The sequence below is a fragment of the Sinohyriopsis cumingii genome, chromosome 18 (assembly GCF_028554795.1).
Source record: "Sinohyriopsis cumingii isolate HCF-2022 chromosome 18, ASM2855479v2, whole genome shotgun sequence".
NCBI classification, from domain to species: Eukaryota; Metazoa; Mollusca; class Bivalvia; order Unionida; family Unionidae; genus Sinohyriopsis; species Sinohyriopsis cumingii.
Genome location: NC_142978.1, coordinates 14,197,179 through 14,219,359, shown reverse-complemented (window position 1 = coordinate 14,219,359; position 22,181 = coordinate 14,197,179). Strand labels below are relative to the sequence as shown.

The window sequence follows — 22,181 nt, the reverse complement described above, 5'->3', positions numbered from 1 at the left end:
GGGGATACTGATGCATACATGTGTAATGGGGGATTGCATACATGTGTAATGGGGAATTGCATACATGTGTAATGGGGGATACTGATGCATACATGTGTAATGGGGGATACTTATGCAAACATGTGTAAAGGGGGATACTTATGCATACATATGAAAAGGGATGATAATTATGCATAAAATGTGTAGAGGGGGATGCTTATACATGTGTAAAGAGGGATACCTATGTATACATGTGTTTGGGGGGGGGGTTTGTTTGTTTGTTGTGGGGTTTAACGCCATTTTCAGCCCATGAAAGACTATGCATGGTGGCCAGTATTAATGGTGGAGGAAGAACCAGGGAAACCTCATGAAGAACCACTGACCAACGAGAAGCTACTGGCAAGCTTTCTCACACACCCACATTGGCCGAATCCTAGACTCGAACCTATGCAGACTGAGGTGAGAATACCTGTGCTTACATGTATAAAGGGGACAATACCTATGCATATATGTGTAAAGGGAGATACTTATAAATACATGTGCAAAAGGGGATACCTATGCATACATGTATAAAAGGGGATACTTATGCAAGTGTGCATAAATGGGGGAATACCCATGCATATATGTGTAAAGGGAGATACTTAAAAATACATGTGCAAAAGGGGATACCTATGCATACATGTATAAAAGGGGATACTTATGCAAGTGTGCATAAATGGGGGAATACCCATGCATATATGTGTAAAGGGGGGATACCTATGCATACATGTATTAAAGAGCAGGAGTGTTCCCTGTGCATATATATATATATATATGGGAATATCTATGCACACATATGTAAAGGACGATACCTATGCATACATGTGTAAAGGAGGGATACCTTTGCCTATGTAAAGGGGGGGATGCTTATGCATACTTCTGTAAAGGGGGGATGCTTATGTATACTTATGCATATGGACTCAGGTCACAAATATTATTTCCAATTCAGTATTCAAGAATTTAGCCCCAATCTATTGTAGGGCATTTTGTTTCCATCTTTCATTTTAGTGGTGATACAAGAGTTGGATTTAGGCATTCTTTGTACTGATTTAAATGAAATTATTTATTCTTTCTAACGACTATGAGCATTATTGTGTGGTTGTCTATGTGCATTTTGGCACACTGATAATGATCCAAAAGTGACATCTGTGACCCACTGCACCATGCTTTGTTTCCAGCCTTAAAGATAATCTATGACAAGAACTTCACAGAGTTCATCTTTGAAGGTACTTTAGATCAACATAGGATTTATTAGGATTTTGACAATGTAGAAAGTTCAGTACTAAGAAAAATAATAGGACTACAGGAAAAATAATAGGACTATAGGAAAAATAAAAGGGATCCAAGTTCATACATGTGCATGGGGGAGGGGGCTGACAGTGCTGTTTTGCTGCAGACCTTAAGTTCTGCAACATATTTTTGTTGTATCAAATAAAAATACAAATTTGCTTTGTTGCTTATCACAATATTAACCAGACTATAAAATCGATTCTGGTTATGTTTCTACTGGTACTGAAACCAATGGTTAAAATTAACAATTTGAATTTAAGAAAAGTTCGCCATTTATTTTGTTTCTGACTGAATTCACTGGTCTCATACATAAATAATGCTTGAGTTCATTTTTCTCCATGAATACACAAGGTACCAACTATCAGATGATTTCTATTTCAGAGCGCACAGTAAATACAGGATGCCTTGCCTTTTGTAAAGTAGATTCTTGCATTTTGTAGTCTTCTTGCCTTGTAAATTAATTACTGTAGTATAAAAAATGTTAAATCCTATCATATTATTACCCACTCTCAAAGAAAAAGCGGACACTGTACTCCCACCCATCTGTCCATCCATCCATCCATCCAGACCATGGTAGTTTGCCTGGGGCAGGCTGATAAAAGAGTGAATTTGCACGAGTGTTTTGAGCTTGCCAATTATTGTACAAGTAGATATCACATGAATAAAAATGTAAAATTGGATATATAGATAAGGGTTTTGGAAATTGGTAGTTTTGTTTTTATTAAAGAGTGATGCTTAGGTAAAAGATCTCACACCAAACAACAATAAACATCCAAAAACAGAACCATGTTTACCGATTTTAATCATATTATTATGTCAACACTATCATAATTTTTGTTATGTTTCCGCTTAAAATTCAATTGATTTTAGTATCAAATCCACCAAGCAACAAGTTAAAACGTAATTCCTCACTGAATTATTCCAATATCAATAAATTCACTGTTATTTCCTGAGGAGTGTCATGTTTACTCCCATTATGCATCCGCTTCCATGTCAATAAATTTCACCTTAATTCCAAACTGTGCATGTAAACAATCTTTGGCAAGCGGACTTTTGTGAATGATCTGAGAATACCTATTTTGATCCATTTAATTATTTTCCAAAAAAGCAAGCAGTTATTGATCTCCTGTAATTATCACACAAAAACTGCACTGTCATGTTAGCGTGAGAAAATGTGAGAATGGCCATGACACTCACTAAAGGAATCCTCATTTCAGTATCTTCAGCATTTTTGTAGAATCCATTTTTAAATGTTTTAACCTAGTTAGCACCTTGTAGCCATTACTGTGCTGAGGTGCCACAATATGCTACAACATTCATACTTACATATTTGGATTAATCTGTATGTCACAAAATTTTATAATCTTTGACAGTGTTCATTTGTTCTAAAATTTAACTGCCATAAACCCCTCCAAATAAATTTCTACACAAACATAAAATATATAAAATCATGTCAAAATAGAAAGAAAAAACCCCAAACAATGCATATAAAATAATTAAAACATAATGGTCAATTTTCTTTTACATGAACAGCGTTCCCTCAAGAAGTCAATCTTCACAGGTAATACATCAACATAAAGTTTCTTTATACAGTTCCTATTATGCCACAGGTTTGCATATGAAGTTAATGTATGGAGGATAGTGTTGAATGAAACAGCACATGTACCAAAGATATACGTAGAGTGGAACAGCACATGTACTGAGCAAACACAATGAAAACAGAACATGTGCTGAGCAAACACAGAATGAAAACAGTACATGTGCTGAGGATATACTTAAAATGAAAACAGCACATGCACTGGGCATACATGTAGAAAGAATGTATTATTGAGCAAACATGCAGAATGAAGCATGTACTGAGAATATTTGTAGAGTGAAAACAGCACATATAATGAGGATAGATATAGGATGAAAACAGCACATATGTTGACTGACTATACGCCAAGAAGTAAAACAGCACATGTACTAATACATGTAGTGACAATACATGTGGAGTGAATAAGTGCAGTGACCATACATATGCAATGATAAACTAAATGTATTAACCATGCATGCAAAATCATGCAGTATATGTACTGAAAATACATGTGGATTGGCATGGTTTGGGTTTTGTGCTTGAATAAGGCATTAAACCCCACATGATAGGCTTATATATGCAACCATATCAATTTAGGTAAATTCTCTCACTAAATTCATAGTACATACTATATACCAAGGTAAAAGGTGATGTCATAATGATATCGTTTCAAGCTGAATAGAAAATGCTGATTTTACAACCGTATCAGTTGAATACTTAATCAGCATGATGAATGATAATGCTATGAATATCTGACATCAACAGCTGCAAATACAAAATGTATTGATTCATTTGCAGTGCCACCAACGACTGTGTCAAATATCATCAGGTCTTGATTTCAGGGCAGGTCTCTGTCATCTGGCAGCTTAAAACTGAGTACTGCCTGAGGTCAAGCCATCTTCTGTCCAAGTAAGGTTTGAGTGACAACTTGGTAAGAAAACCAATTAATGCAGAGGTATTGTATTTGTTTGTGTATAGTGCTCCAAACCAAAATTCCACCACATAAATGACTGATAGATCATGGTATGGCCCCTGATCGGCTGGCACACTATGACACAACATATCACGGTCTAATCTGTTACTCCCATGATAATGATGGCATGGCCCCTGATCTGCTGGCACACTATGACACAACATATCATGGTCTACTCTGTTACTCCCATGATGATGGCATGGCCCCTGATCTGCTGGTACACTATGACACAACATATCATGGTCTAATCTGTTACTCCCATGATAATGATGGCATGGCCCTGATCTGCTGGCACACTATGACACAACATATCAAAGTCTTCTGACTTGTGCATCATTCAACTATAATATGATGTGTGTCATTCTGCTATCTTCTGACTTGTGTAGTCATTGTTATCTTCTGACTTGTGTGTCATTCTGCTATATCATGATTCTCATGTAGTCATTCAACTATATTATGACTTGTGTGTCATTCTGCTATATGATGATTCTCATGTAGTCATTCTACTATAGCCTGACTTGTGTAGTCATTCTGCTGTATGATGATTCTCATGTAGTCATTCTACTATAGCCTGACTTGTGTAGTCATTCTGCTATATGATGATTCTCATGTAGTCATTCTACTATAGCCTGCCTTGTGTAGTCATTCTGCTATATTCTGATGTTTAGTTATGCTTATGTATTCTGACAGATGTACAGGGTTGGTGCAAGTTATGTGCAAGCAGTGTTCTTGCACAGAGCACCATTTTCTGGGGGGTGACAAATTGGAGAAGAAAAGGGGCACAAAATCAAGCAATGGAGCTAATATAAAACAAAACCATGGAATGTGTTCATGATAAAAAAAAAACCACGCAAATTCACATGATTCTGAAGTCTGAATACATGCTGGGGCCAAATGTCTGTTTTGCACAGGGTGCTATATTGTCTGATACTGGCCCTACTAATATGGATATCCTGCTATATTTTGACTTGTGCAGTCATTCTGCTACTCTTTAATCTTCAGAATCAACTTAAAGCTCAAGTTCAACGTCCTCAAACTTCAACAGTCTCAATAAGTTTCATAAAGAATAAAATAAAGAATTTACCAAGTTTTCTTAACTTGCATCATTTTAACTGACTGCTTATGTCCACAACATCAGTTTATCCCAAGTATAATACTGGATTTGGAGTTTTTTGGACTCAAGTTCAAATCTTGTATCTGAAGAGTTTTGAAGAAATGGTGCCAGATGTGCTATCAAATCATGCCATGTTAAACCTGGGTCTAACACCATTTGTGGTTTGAAGTACAGCATTATAGCCTGGTAAATACAAGTACTTCTTTTGTATACATACATATCATTATGAATTCATGTCTGATTAACTCAAATTGTATACCAGCAAAAATTCTGTGGGAATAATAATAATAATAATAATAATAATAATAATCATCATCATCATAATAAAAGGTACCTCAAAAAGACGTTATACGGCTGAAAACAATTTCCATGAATCCGAGATAATTTCTTCATTTGTGTAGAAACCATCTCTGATATTTTTGAGTAACAAGATTTTCACACTGCTTGCTGTGGTGGCCATACTGGACATAAGATCATGTATCTTGAAAACACCATGTCAATATGACCATCCATTCAGCAGTATAACAGGATTTTGAAGATGGTCGTTATGGCAACTATGTAAGATCAGTGCCATTTTAATTTAGCACCAGCCAGATGTCAAAAAAAGTATTCTTGTGACAAACCATATTATGGTACTTAGGACATCCGTTCAGGTGGAATAGGAACAACCAGATTTTCAAAAGGGTGACCTTGCTGATATCGTATCAGCCTCATTTTAGTTAGGATGACCTAGATACTAGAAATATTCTGGTGAAAACCATATGACTTTGTTTCAAAGAAACAGTGATAACATTTTCTAGATGACTGCCAGGTTTGCACCATTTTCATTTGGGACAAGCTTGATATCCAAAGTCTACAGTGCAAAACCCCATGTCAATGTAACTGAGGAGTAGTGACAAAAAGATTTTCAAGATGGCTACCTTGGTGGCCATATTTGAGGTCAGATTTTAATTAGGAACAACTAGACATCACAAGAAGTCTTTTGGTGAAAACCCATTTCAATATGACCTTCCATTTAGAAACAGCAGAAAAAAGATTTTCAAGATGGCCACTCTGTGACCATACTGGATGTCATGGTAGCACCATTTTCATTCAGGACTAACCAGATACCATTTTAAGTCTTTTGGTGAAAATCCCATTTCAATACGATTTGGTTTTTTGTGTGCAGGATTAGCAATAAGATTTTTAAGATGGCTATCCATTTCATCTAGGAGCAACTAGGCCTTGGCATGAATGTGAGTGAAATGTTTCATGATAAAGTAGTTTAGGAAAAATAGCAGTAAAAGGGCACAGATGATTGACAACAGGCCATCCCATCAGCATTTCTGATCTATGACAAGCAGAGCTCATAAGAACTTATTATTATTGGTGAGATTTAAATTACTAGCTACAAGTACATCAATGTCCTTGACTTGGTATGGCACTGGTCAGTGCCTTAAGACAGCCACAACAAGATGGACATATTGGGTCTCCAAGGGACACCAGCTTTATTTGCCAACAAAAGATCTGGTGAAGATTCTGTAAAGTTTCATGGCATTGGTTCCGGAGGAGTAGCAGTAACTAGCTTGCCAATGGATGCTGCATGATGGACACAGGATGAAAGGCCATCACTTAAGCTCTCATGGCTTGCCAATGGATGCTGCATGATGGACAAGATTGAAAGGCCATCACATAAGCTCTCATGGCTTACAACCAGCACAGCTAGAAACTGCAAGACAAGTTGTACCAACAAGATTATGTTAAACTCTGGACTAAGCTACATGACAAAATAGGTCACAACTTAAACAAAAATTGCTAGACCAAAGTAATTTTTATTAACATCAGGTGATAATCATAATATTACAAAGTTTCATGACAATCCATATAAAAAATCTGCAGGACTAGTTGTTGTGGGATTAATGCCATTTTGCAGCACATGACATACATGGCGACCAGTGTAACTGGTGGAAGAACCTGGGATAACCACACCCCCCCCCAACTCTCAGGAATCTACTGGGGGGACCCGAGTGGCCGAGTGGTCTAAAGTGCTCTTCATCACGGATCACTGCCATCTCACCTCTGTCTGTGTAGGTTCGAGTCTCAGGCTCGGCCAATGTGGATATGTGAGAAAGCTTGCCAGTAGCTTCCCGTGGGTTGGTGGTTCTTTCCAGGGTTTTCCCGGTTTCTTCCTCCACCATTAATACTGGTCGCCATGTATAGCCTATCTTGTGCTGAAAAATGGCATTAAAACCTAAAACAACAACAGGAAACTGGAATGATTTCTCAGAAGCACTTCTAGGCCAGGTAGGTAGGTAGGTAGGTAGGTAGGTAGCGAGAGAGAGAGAGAGAGAGAGAGAGAGAGAGAGAGAGAGAGAGAGAGAGATCATATTACAGCATGAAGATGAACAAGAAAGAAATGCAATCAGCTGCATCAAGGTCTGCCAACAAGAACATGCTATACCCTTTCTTTCCACAAGGAATGATTTATTGGAAAACCTTTGTGTTGGTTGGTATCTGACAGGAAAGCCTTAACAATAAACTGCAGAATTCATACTATTTTACAATGAAGCTAGTCTTTATAGAAAAATACAAAGAATCAAGGGCTGACAGCCTCTATTTGGAGGCTGTTGTGCAAGTGAAAGGAGACAGCTGTCCTTTATGAGGAGGCATTCTTTATATTGAGATGTCTGCTATGGCAAATTTTATTGCTGATGTAATTTAAATACTACATACATTGTAGTCTAATCCTGAAACCATACCTGGTCTGTCATAAGATCCAATGTTGTTCAATAAATGTCAGGTATCAACCTAAATGTCATAATACCACACCTATAAAGTCATGGCATGTCTCACAAAAAACAAGATTTCACTCTCAACCAACCAAGCAAAATCATGTTCAGAAAATAACAACACTTGTCCAATCAATCTAGTTTTTAAAAGAAATTAAACAGTGAGACATTTTATGACACCATGATACATGTATAAAAAGGAAGCAATAACTTCACACTGAATGCTCACAGAATGCAATCACCCTTGGGCAGTTTATATAGTTAATTGTTATTGTGGCAAATAAAAGGTACAGGCAGTTTATATAGTTAATTGTTATTGTGGCAAATAAAAGGTACAGGCAGTTTGCAGTCAACAACCAGCATTCCACAGAGTACTTAATTTAGTGACAATAGCTCCAGTGATTTATGTGGCATGCTGTGAATAAGCCCATTAAGCTGATCTGCACAGATTAAAACCAGAAAGTGGAACAACCAATTTATTGCAAGTTATGTAACTAAAAAAAGCCTGTTAAACTAGTTTGTGACCAGTGGCAAAGTATTCCAGATTTCGATTTTACTCTAATATGAAAGTATGATTCCTTTTTGAAAACTTCTCTGCCAACAGGAATGACATTTGAAATTTGAAAAAAAAAGTGGGCCACATGCAAAAGATTATTTTCAATACTCATAAAAAAATGAGCAAGATCTTTTGGGGAAGTCTGAACAATTGTACCAATCTGTCTATGACTACAAGGATTAATACTGAAAAAAACTTTGCATTTATGTCACGTCAGGCACTGCAGTGGGGCATTCACATTCCATAACACATTTCTAGTTGCAGTTATTATGTGTGCATCGTTGTTGTAATTTGTGTGTATGCATCTGTGCACAATTGGTGATGATATGTGAAAATATCAAGTCTATGAACAAGCTTTGTTTGTAAGTGCATTAAATTCTTCAAAGAAAACATTTTATTTTCTTTCATTTGAGTTTGAATTTTTGTGTAATTTTCTACTGGCTTTTTTAAAAAAAACTAGACAACTTGTTTTGCAATTGTTCAATCTCTCTTTTCTCTTTAGCATTTTCCCCCATCACAAAACACATTAAGTCTCAAAACTTCCAACCACTATCTGGTAGGCATGCAGGTAAGGAAACCGATTTTTTTCTTTCTTACCAGTTTATATTGACTGGATTAAGGTCCACATCTATACTAGTACCCATAAGACCATTTTGCCATGAGAAATATTGACCAAAATATTACAGTCTTAATACAATTGTCTTTTTTCTAACTATGTTTAGTTCAATACAATCCATACATGGGCCTTTTTCAAGACTGATTACAACCAGTAATACTGCACTGGGTTAGACCCCCCCCCCCCCCAAATGATTCTGTAAACATGTACAATTTATGGAATGGACTGCAAGGCCAGTAGAGTAAATGGCAGTCCTTGGAAGCATAAGGAGTGTTGTCACAAGCAAAGAAGCATTTTGATGCTTCTTGATCTCGACATTACTGGCATTAAAAATATCTGAGAATAGACTGGTCTAAATTACTGACCTAAAAAAGAACTCAAAGAACCCTTATTAAATTACATGGGACTCTCCCACTACACACAAAGCTTGGACATGGGCTTGCCAACAGTTATTATAACACAGCTAGGATGAATCAACATCATAGTAAATGGCCTTGAGGCATGCATTAGCACACCAATACTAGACTGAAAGGAGAGAATGTATGCAGCAAATGGTGTTCTCACAAGCCAATTCAACAAACCACCCCTTTCAACCAAGCTGAATTTAAGTTTAGTTTAAAACTGGATTACCATGAGCAGTTCAAATTCTGGGCAGGATAAATCAATAAATGGCCCTGTGGCATACAGGATAAATCAATAAATGGCCTTGTGGCATACAGGATAAATCAATAAATGGCCTTGTGGCATACAGGATAAATCAATAAATGGCCCTGTGGCATACAGGATAAATCAATAAATGGCCTTGTGGCATACAGGATAATTCAATAAATGGCCCTGTGGCATACAAGATAATTCAATAAATGGCCCTGTGGCATACAGGATAAATCAATAAATGGCCCTGTGGCATACAGGATAAATCAATAAATGGCCCTGTGGCATACAGGATAAATCAATAAATGGCCTTGTGGCATACAGGATAAATCAATAAATGGCCCTGTGGCATACAGGATAATTCAATAAATGGCCCTGTGGCATACAGGATAATTCAATAAATGGCCTGTGGCATACAGGATAATTCAATAAATGGCCCTGTGGCATACAGGATAAATCAATAAATGGCCCTGTGGCATACAGGATAAATCAATAAATGGCCTTGTGGCATACATTAGCATAGCTGTGGCTTAACAAGTTCAAAACAACTGGAAATCAACATGACTTGTGAAAAGCTCAAAGTTCATTTTGTGAATCTGATTCATCCTCAATTTGTTTCTGAGGAAGCAACTTTCCATATTGATTTCACATATCCCTCTTCCAGTACATGTAGGCAACTTGCATTGTGTGATTTTAAGGATGATTTATAAAAAAAAAATTTGCACCCATCAACAAATGAAACACTCTGCACACTTTTCATATTTCTCAATATTCAGTGCAGAAGGTGCACAACATCACTGCCTGAATTGTAATTTTGTCAACTTTTCCAGCATTTCTGGTACCCACTTAATCTCTTGATCACATTTGTGATTGCACTCTCTTAATATCTTTTTTTACATCATTGCTAACATTTCGTAGACAGCTGCACACCTTGCAAATACTTTCAAATGTCACTGCGTAATGTATGTTTATTAAAACAAATTGTTTCGTATAATTTTGGAGCATTTGTTAAAGGAGACCAGAAATCAATGTAAATATAGAATAATAATAAAGCACTATAGAAGAAAACTTTATTCTGAAGTATCATCTGCAGCCGTAATGCCAATATTTAAGTATCTGCATATCTTCTAGGAGCTGAATTTCCATGACATCGTATGCAAAATTTCTGCACCTATTCAGCTGCTTTTGGGATGTGATGACACAGCAGTGACTCCAGCATCCCAAGTGGGAGTTGCCATAGTAAAAGTCAATGCCGCTTTGCGTTGCTTACGGGTGTAATAGCACATTAAGAAAAGCATGTGGAGAACATTTGTTTTTCTTTTCCAAAAGATAAAGGCATAAAGAAAGTATGGATGCATTACTACAAGCGAGTCAATTTAAAAGCAACACCATACAGCACTCTGTGCTCATTCCGTTTCTCAAAGGAATGTTATGAGAGGGATCCTGACAAAATGGCAGCTCTAGGATACGCAAATGCTAGGCCTAGACCAAAAGATGGTGCTGTTCCAGACATAACACTGGAAATTTATTAATTCTGGGAAGTGTTAAACGTGCGAGTTACGAAAATAGGCAGAAGACCAAGTAAGTGACCACAAAATGCAACAATCAAGTCACAGACCTTTTTCTACATCAGCAGTGCTAAAAAAAGATCTGATAACCCAACACCCATGGCCCAACCTGTATTCAAAGTGAGGTGACCGTCGGGCTTGTCGAAACAAAAATTGTTTGCCTGAGGAAACTTTTATTGCGCTGGTGAAATAAGTAAATTTAGTTTCAAGATGTTGACATACATGCCTTAACACGGCACAATGTAAATCAAATCACCACTGTCCTAGGGGGAATTGAAATTTGATTTTAATCAAAATGGAAGCTTTGCTATTAATAAGATTTTAAGCCTGTCATGTTTTAAGAAAACACAATATTCAGTAATCTTAAAAAAAAACTTTCAGTTTATGTCTGTTACATGTAGCATGTACAAACAGTAATCTGTAATGATTGAAACTGATGTTAAAATAATCCCTTGGGAAGTTTAAATAGCAGCGATTAAAAGAAAAGAGGTCAAAGTGTCACATTACTGGCTGATAATAGAAATTGTGGAGAGGACACTAATGACCCCACCCCCTTGCCCCAATGTGTGGGCACCCATGGGACATGCCATTTTTCCCTGTGATATGCATTATTTCCCCCTGCCCCTTTTTCATATTCTGGTCAGCTCTGACTAAACTGCAAAACAGCAAAAGTTTTGATTTAAGTATGCAAACAATAAAGCCAGTGTGATTAATTAACAGTTAATCCTTATCCTTGCATTTATCATGTGAAAAGGACTGACCTTCGGACATACTTCAAAGAAACCATGTTTGACAGTGTGTGTATGTAAGCACCAGCAATTGATTGCCAAATAAATGATGCCTATTTTGTTGTAACTTACGATGCCTAGGACTTCATTTTAACAATTCAAATCTGCAGTCACAAGTTACCGTACATGTGGCAACTGTTTTTCTCACGTTTCATGCCCCACCTTATTTCCTTAGGTTTAAGTCTTAATGCATGTAACACTATTTACTGAATAAAATATTTATTCTGAATTAGTTCTTTAGGGGCACATATACTGCATGGTATATTTTGTTTTATTCCTTCTTTTAATTTAATCATGGTGATTAAACTTTACATAAACGGTAGAGGAATGTCAGGTGTTAACAGGCCGAGTTTCTTTGGCAGAAATGGATATACGATTTTGTTTGCAAGGAAAATTTCACAACATTCACTGTGATCAAACATTTAAGCTAATTGGTGAAAATTTTATTCTTGTATTTTTTTAAATACTACAGTATCGTTGTTGTTGTTTAAAAACATCTGAAATTTACGTAAATAATGTTTAATCTTAACGTTCTATTTACTGAAGAAAAAAACTGTTGTGTGATATTAATTATTTCGTCCAGTGCCGGATTTAGACGTGTATGTGTGTGATTTGGATTTTTAACGTAGCTTTTAAAAAAATTCAGTCATATTGCTACAATGTCTGCAGTGTGGCAGTTTAGACATAGTGAGGACCTAAGCTATGGGAAGCTGTAGAGGCCCTATTTGGTATAAAATAAAACTGAGAGGCCCCTTCAGACTGAGGCTCTAAGCTGTAACTTGTTTAACTTACGTCTAAATCCGGCACTGATTTCATCACTATAATATTCACAAATGATAAAATAGAGTATGGCATCTGTGGATTGCATACGTTATATCTATTTATGTATGGTTTGGTTTTCTCTCTTCTTCTGAGAAATGAAAATTGACAGACATAATGTAATAATCGGGACTTCACTGCAAAACGTTTGGAGATTTTATGAGATCGGGAGGTAGATGAGGAAATACCCCAAATATCGGGAGGTTTTTCTCCTGGCTTGAGAGTTGACAGGTATGAACTGTCCAGGCTTGGTGAATTTCAGTCAGGGCTTGACCAGTTCTAACACCAACCTCTTAATGCTGAGTGCCAAGCAAGACAGCTGTAAGTACCATTTTTATAAGTCTCTGGTATGACTCGGCCGGGGTTCGAACCCACGATCTCCTGCAGCCAAGGCGGACAATCTAACCGCTAGGTCAATGGAGTGGTCCACATGGATGCATTTCCCATCATCAATTGCAGTATGTTAGTGGCACATTAAACAGATTAATTAACCATTAGAGAGAGAGAATACTGACTCATGGCCACTTCTTAACTGTTATGAGAGCAATTTGCAGTAATTTTTGCTGTCCTTAGAGTCTGCTGGGTCTGGTATTATGTCATCTTCTCATTGGACAGCCAATTAGCATTAATTTCAAGCCCTGACACTACTACATCAAACTGGAATGAGTGAATTTGATCAGCAACTAGTCTGCCTAGTTAGTGACAAGCCCCCACTTTCAGCAGTATTGAACTTCCATTTAAATAAACCAGCATTAAAAGTTTCTACTAAGTGTTAAAGTGTTCAAGGCAGCAGGTTATCAGAATGTTGTATTTATCCTGATTTTTCGACTGGCCATTGATTCTCCATAAAATCGAGCATTTTGTGTATAAATTGTTTTCCCATTGCCTACACACAACATGTTGTCACTTGTTAAATTATCTTAGCAAAAACACTGGTTACGTGTTATGTTTAATTGTTACGTTGCATTACACAAGTAGAAACTCATCAGTGACCTCTGCCGAATATGGCAAAATAAAATATTTGTAGCATTCACAAAACATCTGTGACTTTGGTGAGGGAAGATATACATAAGCATCAGTTATGAAAATTTCCTGTCATATTAACCCTTTACCTCATACAACTGTCTTTGGACGCCTTTACAAAAGTCGCATAGAAGCGACTATTGACGCTTCTACAAAAGTCCCATAGAAGCGCCTTTTTACGTCTGCTGTAAACAACGGCCATTTTAAGCCGGTTTTCGTAGCGCCACCTTCGGGGAAAACCCCTTTTTAGATACTACATTCATTTCTGTGAATGACAATTACGTCAGATCACGTGGTCACTGTTTATGTACTGGTCGATATCTGCTATTTAAAGTAACTGGGTCGTAATCTCCACTCTCCAAAATGGCGGTCGCGGATTTCATTCAGTACTTACGAAGTTTTCATGATTAGAATCACAACTATGAAAGATTCAATAACCTAGGTAAAGGCTCTGATATTGATATAGGCTGCAATTAGTTTTTATAAATTATCAAATTTAGGTGACTTAGTGATGTAGACACAGATGAAAAACTTGTAAATTTCGAGTATGAGAAATGGCAGCTCTACGGTTGGTCACACGGCCTCACTGATATGACGGTGAACGAATTCTCTCCAGATTTTAAAGCACATAACAAATTCTTCCGTGATAAATAATTACACAGCTGTAACAATCGGACTTTACTCTTAAATTGTTCCACATGTAATAGATGTGTACCAAAAATGTAAAATGGTTAAAATTGCTGTTAAACGTAACATACACTACATTGCTTAATAGTTCACAGGCAAGCTATGCGTATGCGGTCGACTAGGTAACCTGTGTTCTATGTACAGCGAGCTGCACTTTGTCACTATGCTCTATGAGGTAAAGGGTTAACTGTAATAATTTATTGACATATTTCATGATTGACAAGAGCAGATTTTGGGAACACACCATTAATTTATTCCTTGGCACTAAGATCATCAATGTGTGATGGACACCATTTAGTTTATATTGTGCCTTGGAAAATGCGTACTAACATATACACCAATATCAATGTGTGATGTACACCATTTAGTTTATATTGTGCCTTGGAAAATGCGTACTAACATGTACACCAATATCAATGTGTGATGTACACCATTTAGTTTATATTGTGCCTTGGAAAATTCATACTAACATGTACACTAATATCAATGTGTGATGGACACCATTTAGTTTATATTGTGCCTTGGAAAATGCATACTAACATGTACACCAATATCAATGTGTGATGGACACCATTTAGTTTATATTGTGCCTTGGAAAATGCATACTAACATATACACCAATATCAATGTGTGATGGACACCATTTAGTTTATATTGTGCCTTGGAAAATGCATACTAACATCTATCTACACCAATATCAATGTGTGATGGACACCTTTTAGTTTATATTGTGCCTTGGAAAATGCATACTAACATGTACACCAATATCAATGTGTGATGGACACCATTTAGTTTATATTGTGCCTTGGAAAATGCATACTAACATGTACACCAATATCAATGTGTGATGGACACCATTTAGTTTATATTGTGCCTTGGAAAATTCATACTAACATGTACACTAATATCAATGTGTGATGGACACCATTTAGTTTATATTGTGCCTTGGAAAATGCATACTAACATGCACACCAATATCAATGTGTGATGGACACCATTTAGTTTAAATTGTGCCTTGGAAAATGCATACTAACATATACACCAATATCAATGTGTGATGGACACCATTTAGTTTATATTGTGCCTTGGAAAATGCACACTAACATGTACACCAATATAATACACTTTCAGACTGGTGAAATGTCATATGGTGCCATGGTGGCTCAGTGGCTAGTAAACCAGACTTGTCAGAGAAACAGATGGGTTCAAATCCTACCATAAAATCAACCACCATGGTGTGTCGCTGGGCATCATACTTAACTACACTTGCCTTGGCTACCATCAAATCAGCCACCATGGTGTGTCGTTGGGCATCATGCTTAACTCCACTTGCCTTGGCTACCATAAAATCAGCCACCATGGTGTGTCGTTGGGCATCATGCTTAACTCCACTTGCTTTGCCATAAAAAAACATTGGACCATACCAAAACCAACTCCTTAATATACGGTTGGCAGCTTTGAAGTCACTGAGACACTGTTACTCCTTGTAGAAGGTGGTGCCATGAATGACATTTTGCTCTTTTTTTGTAAATTAGAAGTTTCTGAACTGTGCTAGAAAAAGGATACTCTATTTTTTAGATTTGACGATATATATATGAATGGATATAATGTCACAAATTTTACAGTTGATCTCCTCTGCTAATGTTTTTCTGGTAAGACTACCGTACATTTGTGAGACTACAGCAACAGTGTCAAGATAATGACCTAAAAGAAAACCCTAACATATGTCAAGACTTACATAAAATGCAATCTTAAGTAAAATGTACTATTGCACCTTCATCTACTGTTGTGTCATGCATACTTACATTCAGCTTCGTATCAAATATAACCAGTTTGGCACTTGTGGGAATGAGGTCATAGCATTTGTGAGCCCTCATAAATTTGGCAAACACCTGTTCCTCATTTTCATCTGGAAATAAATAAAAGATAATCAACTATAATAAAAAAATGAACACTGTTCTTAATTTAGGCATTAGCTTGATAAGAGTTCAAATATTAAAGTTGCATGTTGAACTTGATCAGTTTCTCAGAGACCCCCAATCACCACAGAAACAATGTAATTAACCATTAAAAAGTCCAACCTCTGCAATGCCTTTAGTAGTCTCTGCAAGTCATTATCAACCTTAATGACCTTGATGATAGTAAATAGAGAGTAAAATGACAATGAAATGTTGGCCACCGTTACATGGCATACAAATAAAACAATTCAAGTTCTTGTTAATAATATCAAGGTCGATTTGCCATAATGAAGTCATAAAAACAAGAAACTGAATTCTTTTTAAATCACTGTTCTTAAAATCTGCTTCAGAGGCTATTACCATTTTCCATCCCTAGAGTCCAGACTTCTATCCCTAGAGTCCAGACTTCCATCCCTAGAGCCCAGACTTTAAATGGGTGAGGGTCTCAGGATTTGAGTAACCTTGGAGTGACAGAGACAATAGAACAACTATTACAAGTTATAGTAAATGCATTAGTTACCCTGATTTGCCAATACAGCGAAGACCTCGCATGAAATGTATGCAGCCATTTAAACAAATTTAATCACATACAGAACAATATGAATAATACACACTCAACATGATGATGCTAACATAATGCAGTATACAATGTATAGTCAATGAGATGGATGGATGGATGGATGGGATGGATGGATGGGATGAATGGATGGGATGGATGGATGGATGGGATGGATGGACGGATGAAAGATGTGTTTATTATCAGGATTTTCAAGACATTTACCATCGTGACAGTGGAATGGAACCTAAATGTAAGTTACTTTCCTAAAGAGACACAAGGTGGCCAACTTGGGCTGGGGTGGTGGTGGAAGCTGCAGGAACATCCATTGAATTGGGGGAAGCCACCAGAAAGCTCTCACATACTCGTGTTGGCCAAGCAGAGACTCAAAACTCACGTGGACAAAGGTAAGGTGTGTGATCAGTAATGGCAAGTACCTTGGATCACTTGGCCATCCTGGGCACCACAAAGCCATATAATAATCAAATACATCTAAAAATCCTTATATGGGATGGTTCTTATGGTCTTAAAAGTAACTGGAAACTTGCAGAAAAAGTTCATATTTATGAACATAGATCCACCTCAAACATCAACTAATATTTAACCAATTTATAACAAGGGTTTTATTATTTCTGGAGCAAAACAATGAAACTCACTTCCACCCTATTAATGGTCAGCTTACTCATTCAAGGTTTAAGTAATTTTTTTAGCGTCTATAAAAAGGCACATTTTGTACAATTCAGAAACTCCTCTTCTTCAATTACTTCCATTTATTCACCTTAATACCTTCTACAGGTTACTACTATTCCTTATATTAATGCTCAACAATATACTTGTGTGTAATGCATTGTACAATTTACTCATTTGTAATACCTTGTACAATACACCTGTATACTCATCCTTAATGCCTTGTACAATTTACTCATTTGTAATGCCTTGTACAATATACTTGTTTGTAATACCTTGTACAATACACATGTATACTCATCCATTAGCCTTGTACATTTTTCTTATCTATAATGCCTTGTACAATATACTCATCTATAATGCCTGGCACAATATACTCATCTGTAATGCCTTGTACAATTTACTCATCTATAAAGTCTTGTACAATTTTCTCATGTCTTGTACAATTTACTGATCTGTAATGCCTTGTACAATATACTCATCTGTAATGCCTTGTACAATTTACTGATCTGTAATGCCTTGTACAATATACTCATCTGTAATGCCTTGTACAATATACTCATCCGTAATTGCCTTGTACAATATACTCCTCTATAATGCCTTGTACAATATACTCATCTGTAATACCTTGTACAATACAACTATATATTCGTCCATAATGCCTTGTACACTTTACCCACTTATAATGCCTGGCACAATATACTCATCTATAATGCCTTGTACAATATACTCATCTGTAATGCCTCGTACAATATACTCATCTGTAATGCCTCGTACAATATACTCATCTGTAATGCCTCGTACAATATACTCATCTGTAATGCCTCGTACAATATACTCATCTGTAATGCTTTGTACAATATACTCAACTATAATGCCTCATACAATACACCTGTATATTCATCCATAATGCCTGGCACAATATACTCATCTATAATGCCTGGCACAATTTACTCATCTATAATGCCTTGTACAATATACTCATCTGTAATGCCTTCTACAATATACTCATCTGTAATGCCTTGTACAATATACTCATCTGTAATGCCTTGTGCAATACTCATTTGTAATGCCTCATACAATACACCTGTATATTCATCCATAATGCCTTGAATAATTTACTCATCTACAATGCCTGGCACAATAAACTAATCTATAATGCCTTGTACAATATACTCATCTATAAAGTCTTGAACAATTTACTCATGCCTTGTACAATTTACTCGTCTTTAACGTCTTGTATAAATATATAAATAGATTTTCAACACCATTTCTTTTTAAAACCAAGTAGACATCATAAAATCACATCTCAATATGTCTTTCTGTTTATGAGGAAGAGCAATAAAAATATTTACATAATGAATGGTAACCATATTAGACAAGATCAGCACCAATTTCATTTAGGACCAAGTAGACATCATAAGTATTTTTCATCCATTCATGAGGGAACACAAGAAGATTTTCAACATAGCCACAGTGTATGACCATATCAGATATCAGACTGGCACCAGGGTCATTTAAGATGAATTAGATATAAAAGTCTTTTGGTGAAAACTTCACGTCAATGTAACATTCTGTGTAGAAGGTGTTGCAATAAGAAAATGTTTAAGATGACCACCATGGTGACCATATTCGACATCAGATCAGCACGATCTTCATCTAGGACCAACCAGATATAAGAATTTTTTCAGTGAAAACCTTGTGTTGATACGGGGAAGAAGCTACATAAAATTTTCAAGATGACTGCTGCTGGGGTCTAACCACCAGTAAAGTATGTATATACAGGCCTTTTTATATCAGTTTAACTTTCAAAACTACATGACCTTAAATCTACTGACTGATATTGTATTGTCATCTATACAAAGGCCTATGCAGACTGCAATGTCATTTTGCTTCAATTTCCACACTGCTGCATACTAGAACCAGACCTACATAACTTCTTTTGCACAAACTACAAGTTATATACTTAACTTTACTCGGATGAAATCCTAAATATGCTTTAAACCCTCGCAGGCCATCATATTTGAAAGGAAACAGTGAACAAGATTTTCAGGAAACAGGATAACACAATGAAGTTCACTTGACATATATTTCACAAATTCTTTGCAAGGGTTACTTGAAATCTTTCCCCTTCAAAAACCTTGAAGCTACTTGAAAAGTTAGCAAGTGTCAACTTGCAGTCTATTTTAAACTCTTTGTTTCATAGGCTAGTAATAACATCTAATTTGAATACTTTATACACAAAGAAACCTTTAAGAAGCTGAAGCAAATTATTATTTTGTTGAACCTGCAATATTTAAAATATTATCAAATGGTTACTGTACCTGGGTTGTTATTGATCATCAAATGGTTATTGTACCTGGGTTGTTATTAATCATCAAATGGTTATTGTACCTGGTTGTTATTGATCATCAAACGGTTACTGTACCTGGGTTGTTATTGATCATCAAATGGTTGCTGTATGTGGGTTGTTATTGATCATCAAATGGTTATTGTACCTGGGTTGTTATTGATCATCAAATGGTTAGTGTACCTGGGTTGTTATTGATCATCAAATGGTTGTTGTACCTGGGTTGTTATTGATCAAATGGTTATTGTACCTGGTTGTTATTGATCATCAAATGGTTACTGTACCTGGGTTGTTATTGATCATCAAATGGTTGCTGTATGTGGGTTGTTACTGATCATGAAATGGTTATTGTACCTGGGTTGCTATTGATCATCAAATGGTTAGTGTACCTGGGTTGTTATTAATCATCAAATGGTTACTGTACATGGGTTGTTATTAATCATCAAATGGTTAGTGTACCTGGGCTGTTATTAATCATCAAATGATTAGTGTACCTGGGTTGTTATTAATCATCAAATGGTTACTGTACATTGGTTGTTATTAATCATCAAATGGTTAGTGTACCTGGGCTGTTATTAATCATCAAATGGTTAGTGTATCTGGGTTGTTATTAATCATCAAATGGTTACTGTACATGGGTTGTTATTAATCATCAAATGATTAGTGTACCTGGGTTGTTATTAATCATCAAATGGTTACTGTACATGGGTTGTTATTAATCATCAAATGATTAGTGTACCTGGGTTGTTATTAATCATCAAATGGTTACTGTACATGGGTTGTTATTAATCATCAAATGGTTACTGTACATGGGTTGTTATTAATCATCAAATGGTTACTGTACATGGGTTGTTATTAATCATCAAATGATTAGTGTACCTGGGTTGTTATTAATCATCAAATGGTTACAGTACATGGGTCGTTATTGATCATAAGAGTCATCAAGTTACCTTGTCAAGTTGCTATTTTAGTTCTAGAAGAAATCTGCACGTTAACTTTATAACATAAAAGAAAGCACTTTTTCAGAATTACCTGCTACAAATGTTGATTTAACACAATTATGAGCACGTGTCAGTCTATACATGAACATGGGAGAACACATAATAACAACGATCCACAGGAAGCTACTGGCATGTATCTCGCATACCCACATTGACTGAGTATGAGACTTGCGTGGACAGTGCTGAGATGGCAGTGATCAGTTTTGATCACCCTGATACAAATGTGATAATTCTGATGCAGTGTGGCTGAATACATACCATGTAATTGGTCAATGTACTGACAGTGTGACTGAATACATACCATGTAACTGGTCAATGTACTGACCGTGTGACTGAATACATACCATGTAATTGGTCAATGTACTGACAGTGTGTCTGAATACATACCATTTAACTGGTCAATGTACTGACAGTTGTGCAAGTAGACAAGTGTATATCTAAGATTGTGTTTTGAAAAGAATGGTTCACAGACAGACAGACGGACACAACTGATGGATACCTCCATCTACATAAATAGGAGAGGAGGGAACAGCACAAAAAGTACATGCACAATTTGCAAGAAAATGTCCCTAGTTGTGAAAAAATGTTAATTCTTGGAATCTAACCCAATTACACAATAGAAGTCAGTGTTGTAACATGGATCCCAAGGACAAGGAACACTTAATGGTATGTTGGAAGGTGTAAAGCAGATAGGGCCACATGTATTGACAGATAGGGCCACATGTATTGACAGGGTCTCAAGCATATTGGCACTCCCACAAGTGTGATTTTGACACCCTCAAGACAAGACCATTTCATCCTTTTAATTGCTGACCACTGAAATCCTCTATTCTTCTGCAATAACAGATTTTCAAATCTGCTTCAGTGATGGGCATACTGTATGTCAATTTGGCAACATTTTCCTTTTGATATAATGTTTCTTTTTCTTTTTATTGACCATAATATTTTAAAGACAGCTGTCATTATGGCCATATTGGATACAAGATTTGGCAACATTTCCATTTAGGACCAACTAGGCCTCTGGGGAAAGCACAATGCTGATATGACTATCCATCAATAAGAAAACAAGTTAAGATGGCCAGTGTGGCAACCATGCTACAAGGCCAATTGGTACCAGTTTCATTTATGACGAATTAAACATAAGTCTCTCAGAGAAATTTCCATGCTGACATGACCATTCTT

At 36.4% G+C, this 22,181-nt stretch overlaps 1 protein-coding gene across 1 annotated transcript in view; it reads right to left on the bottom strand.

Moving 5' to 3' along the window:
- Positions 1-22,181, bottom strand: part of LOC149776126 (uncharacterized) — a 613,155-nt gene that overhangs the window by 63,271 nt on the left and 527,703 nt on the right. Inside the window, exon 8 of the mRNA XM_089942586.1 lies at positions 16,253-16,356. Within this exon, the coding sequence (XP_089798712.1) occupies positions 16,253-16,356 (104 nt within the window). The remainder of the gene's footprint in view (positions 1-16,252; positions 16,357-22,181) is intronic.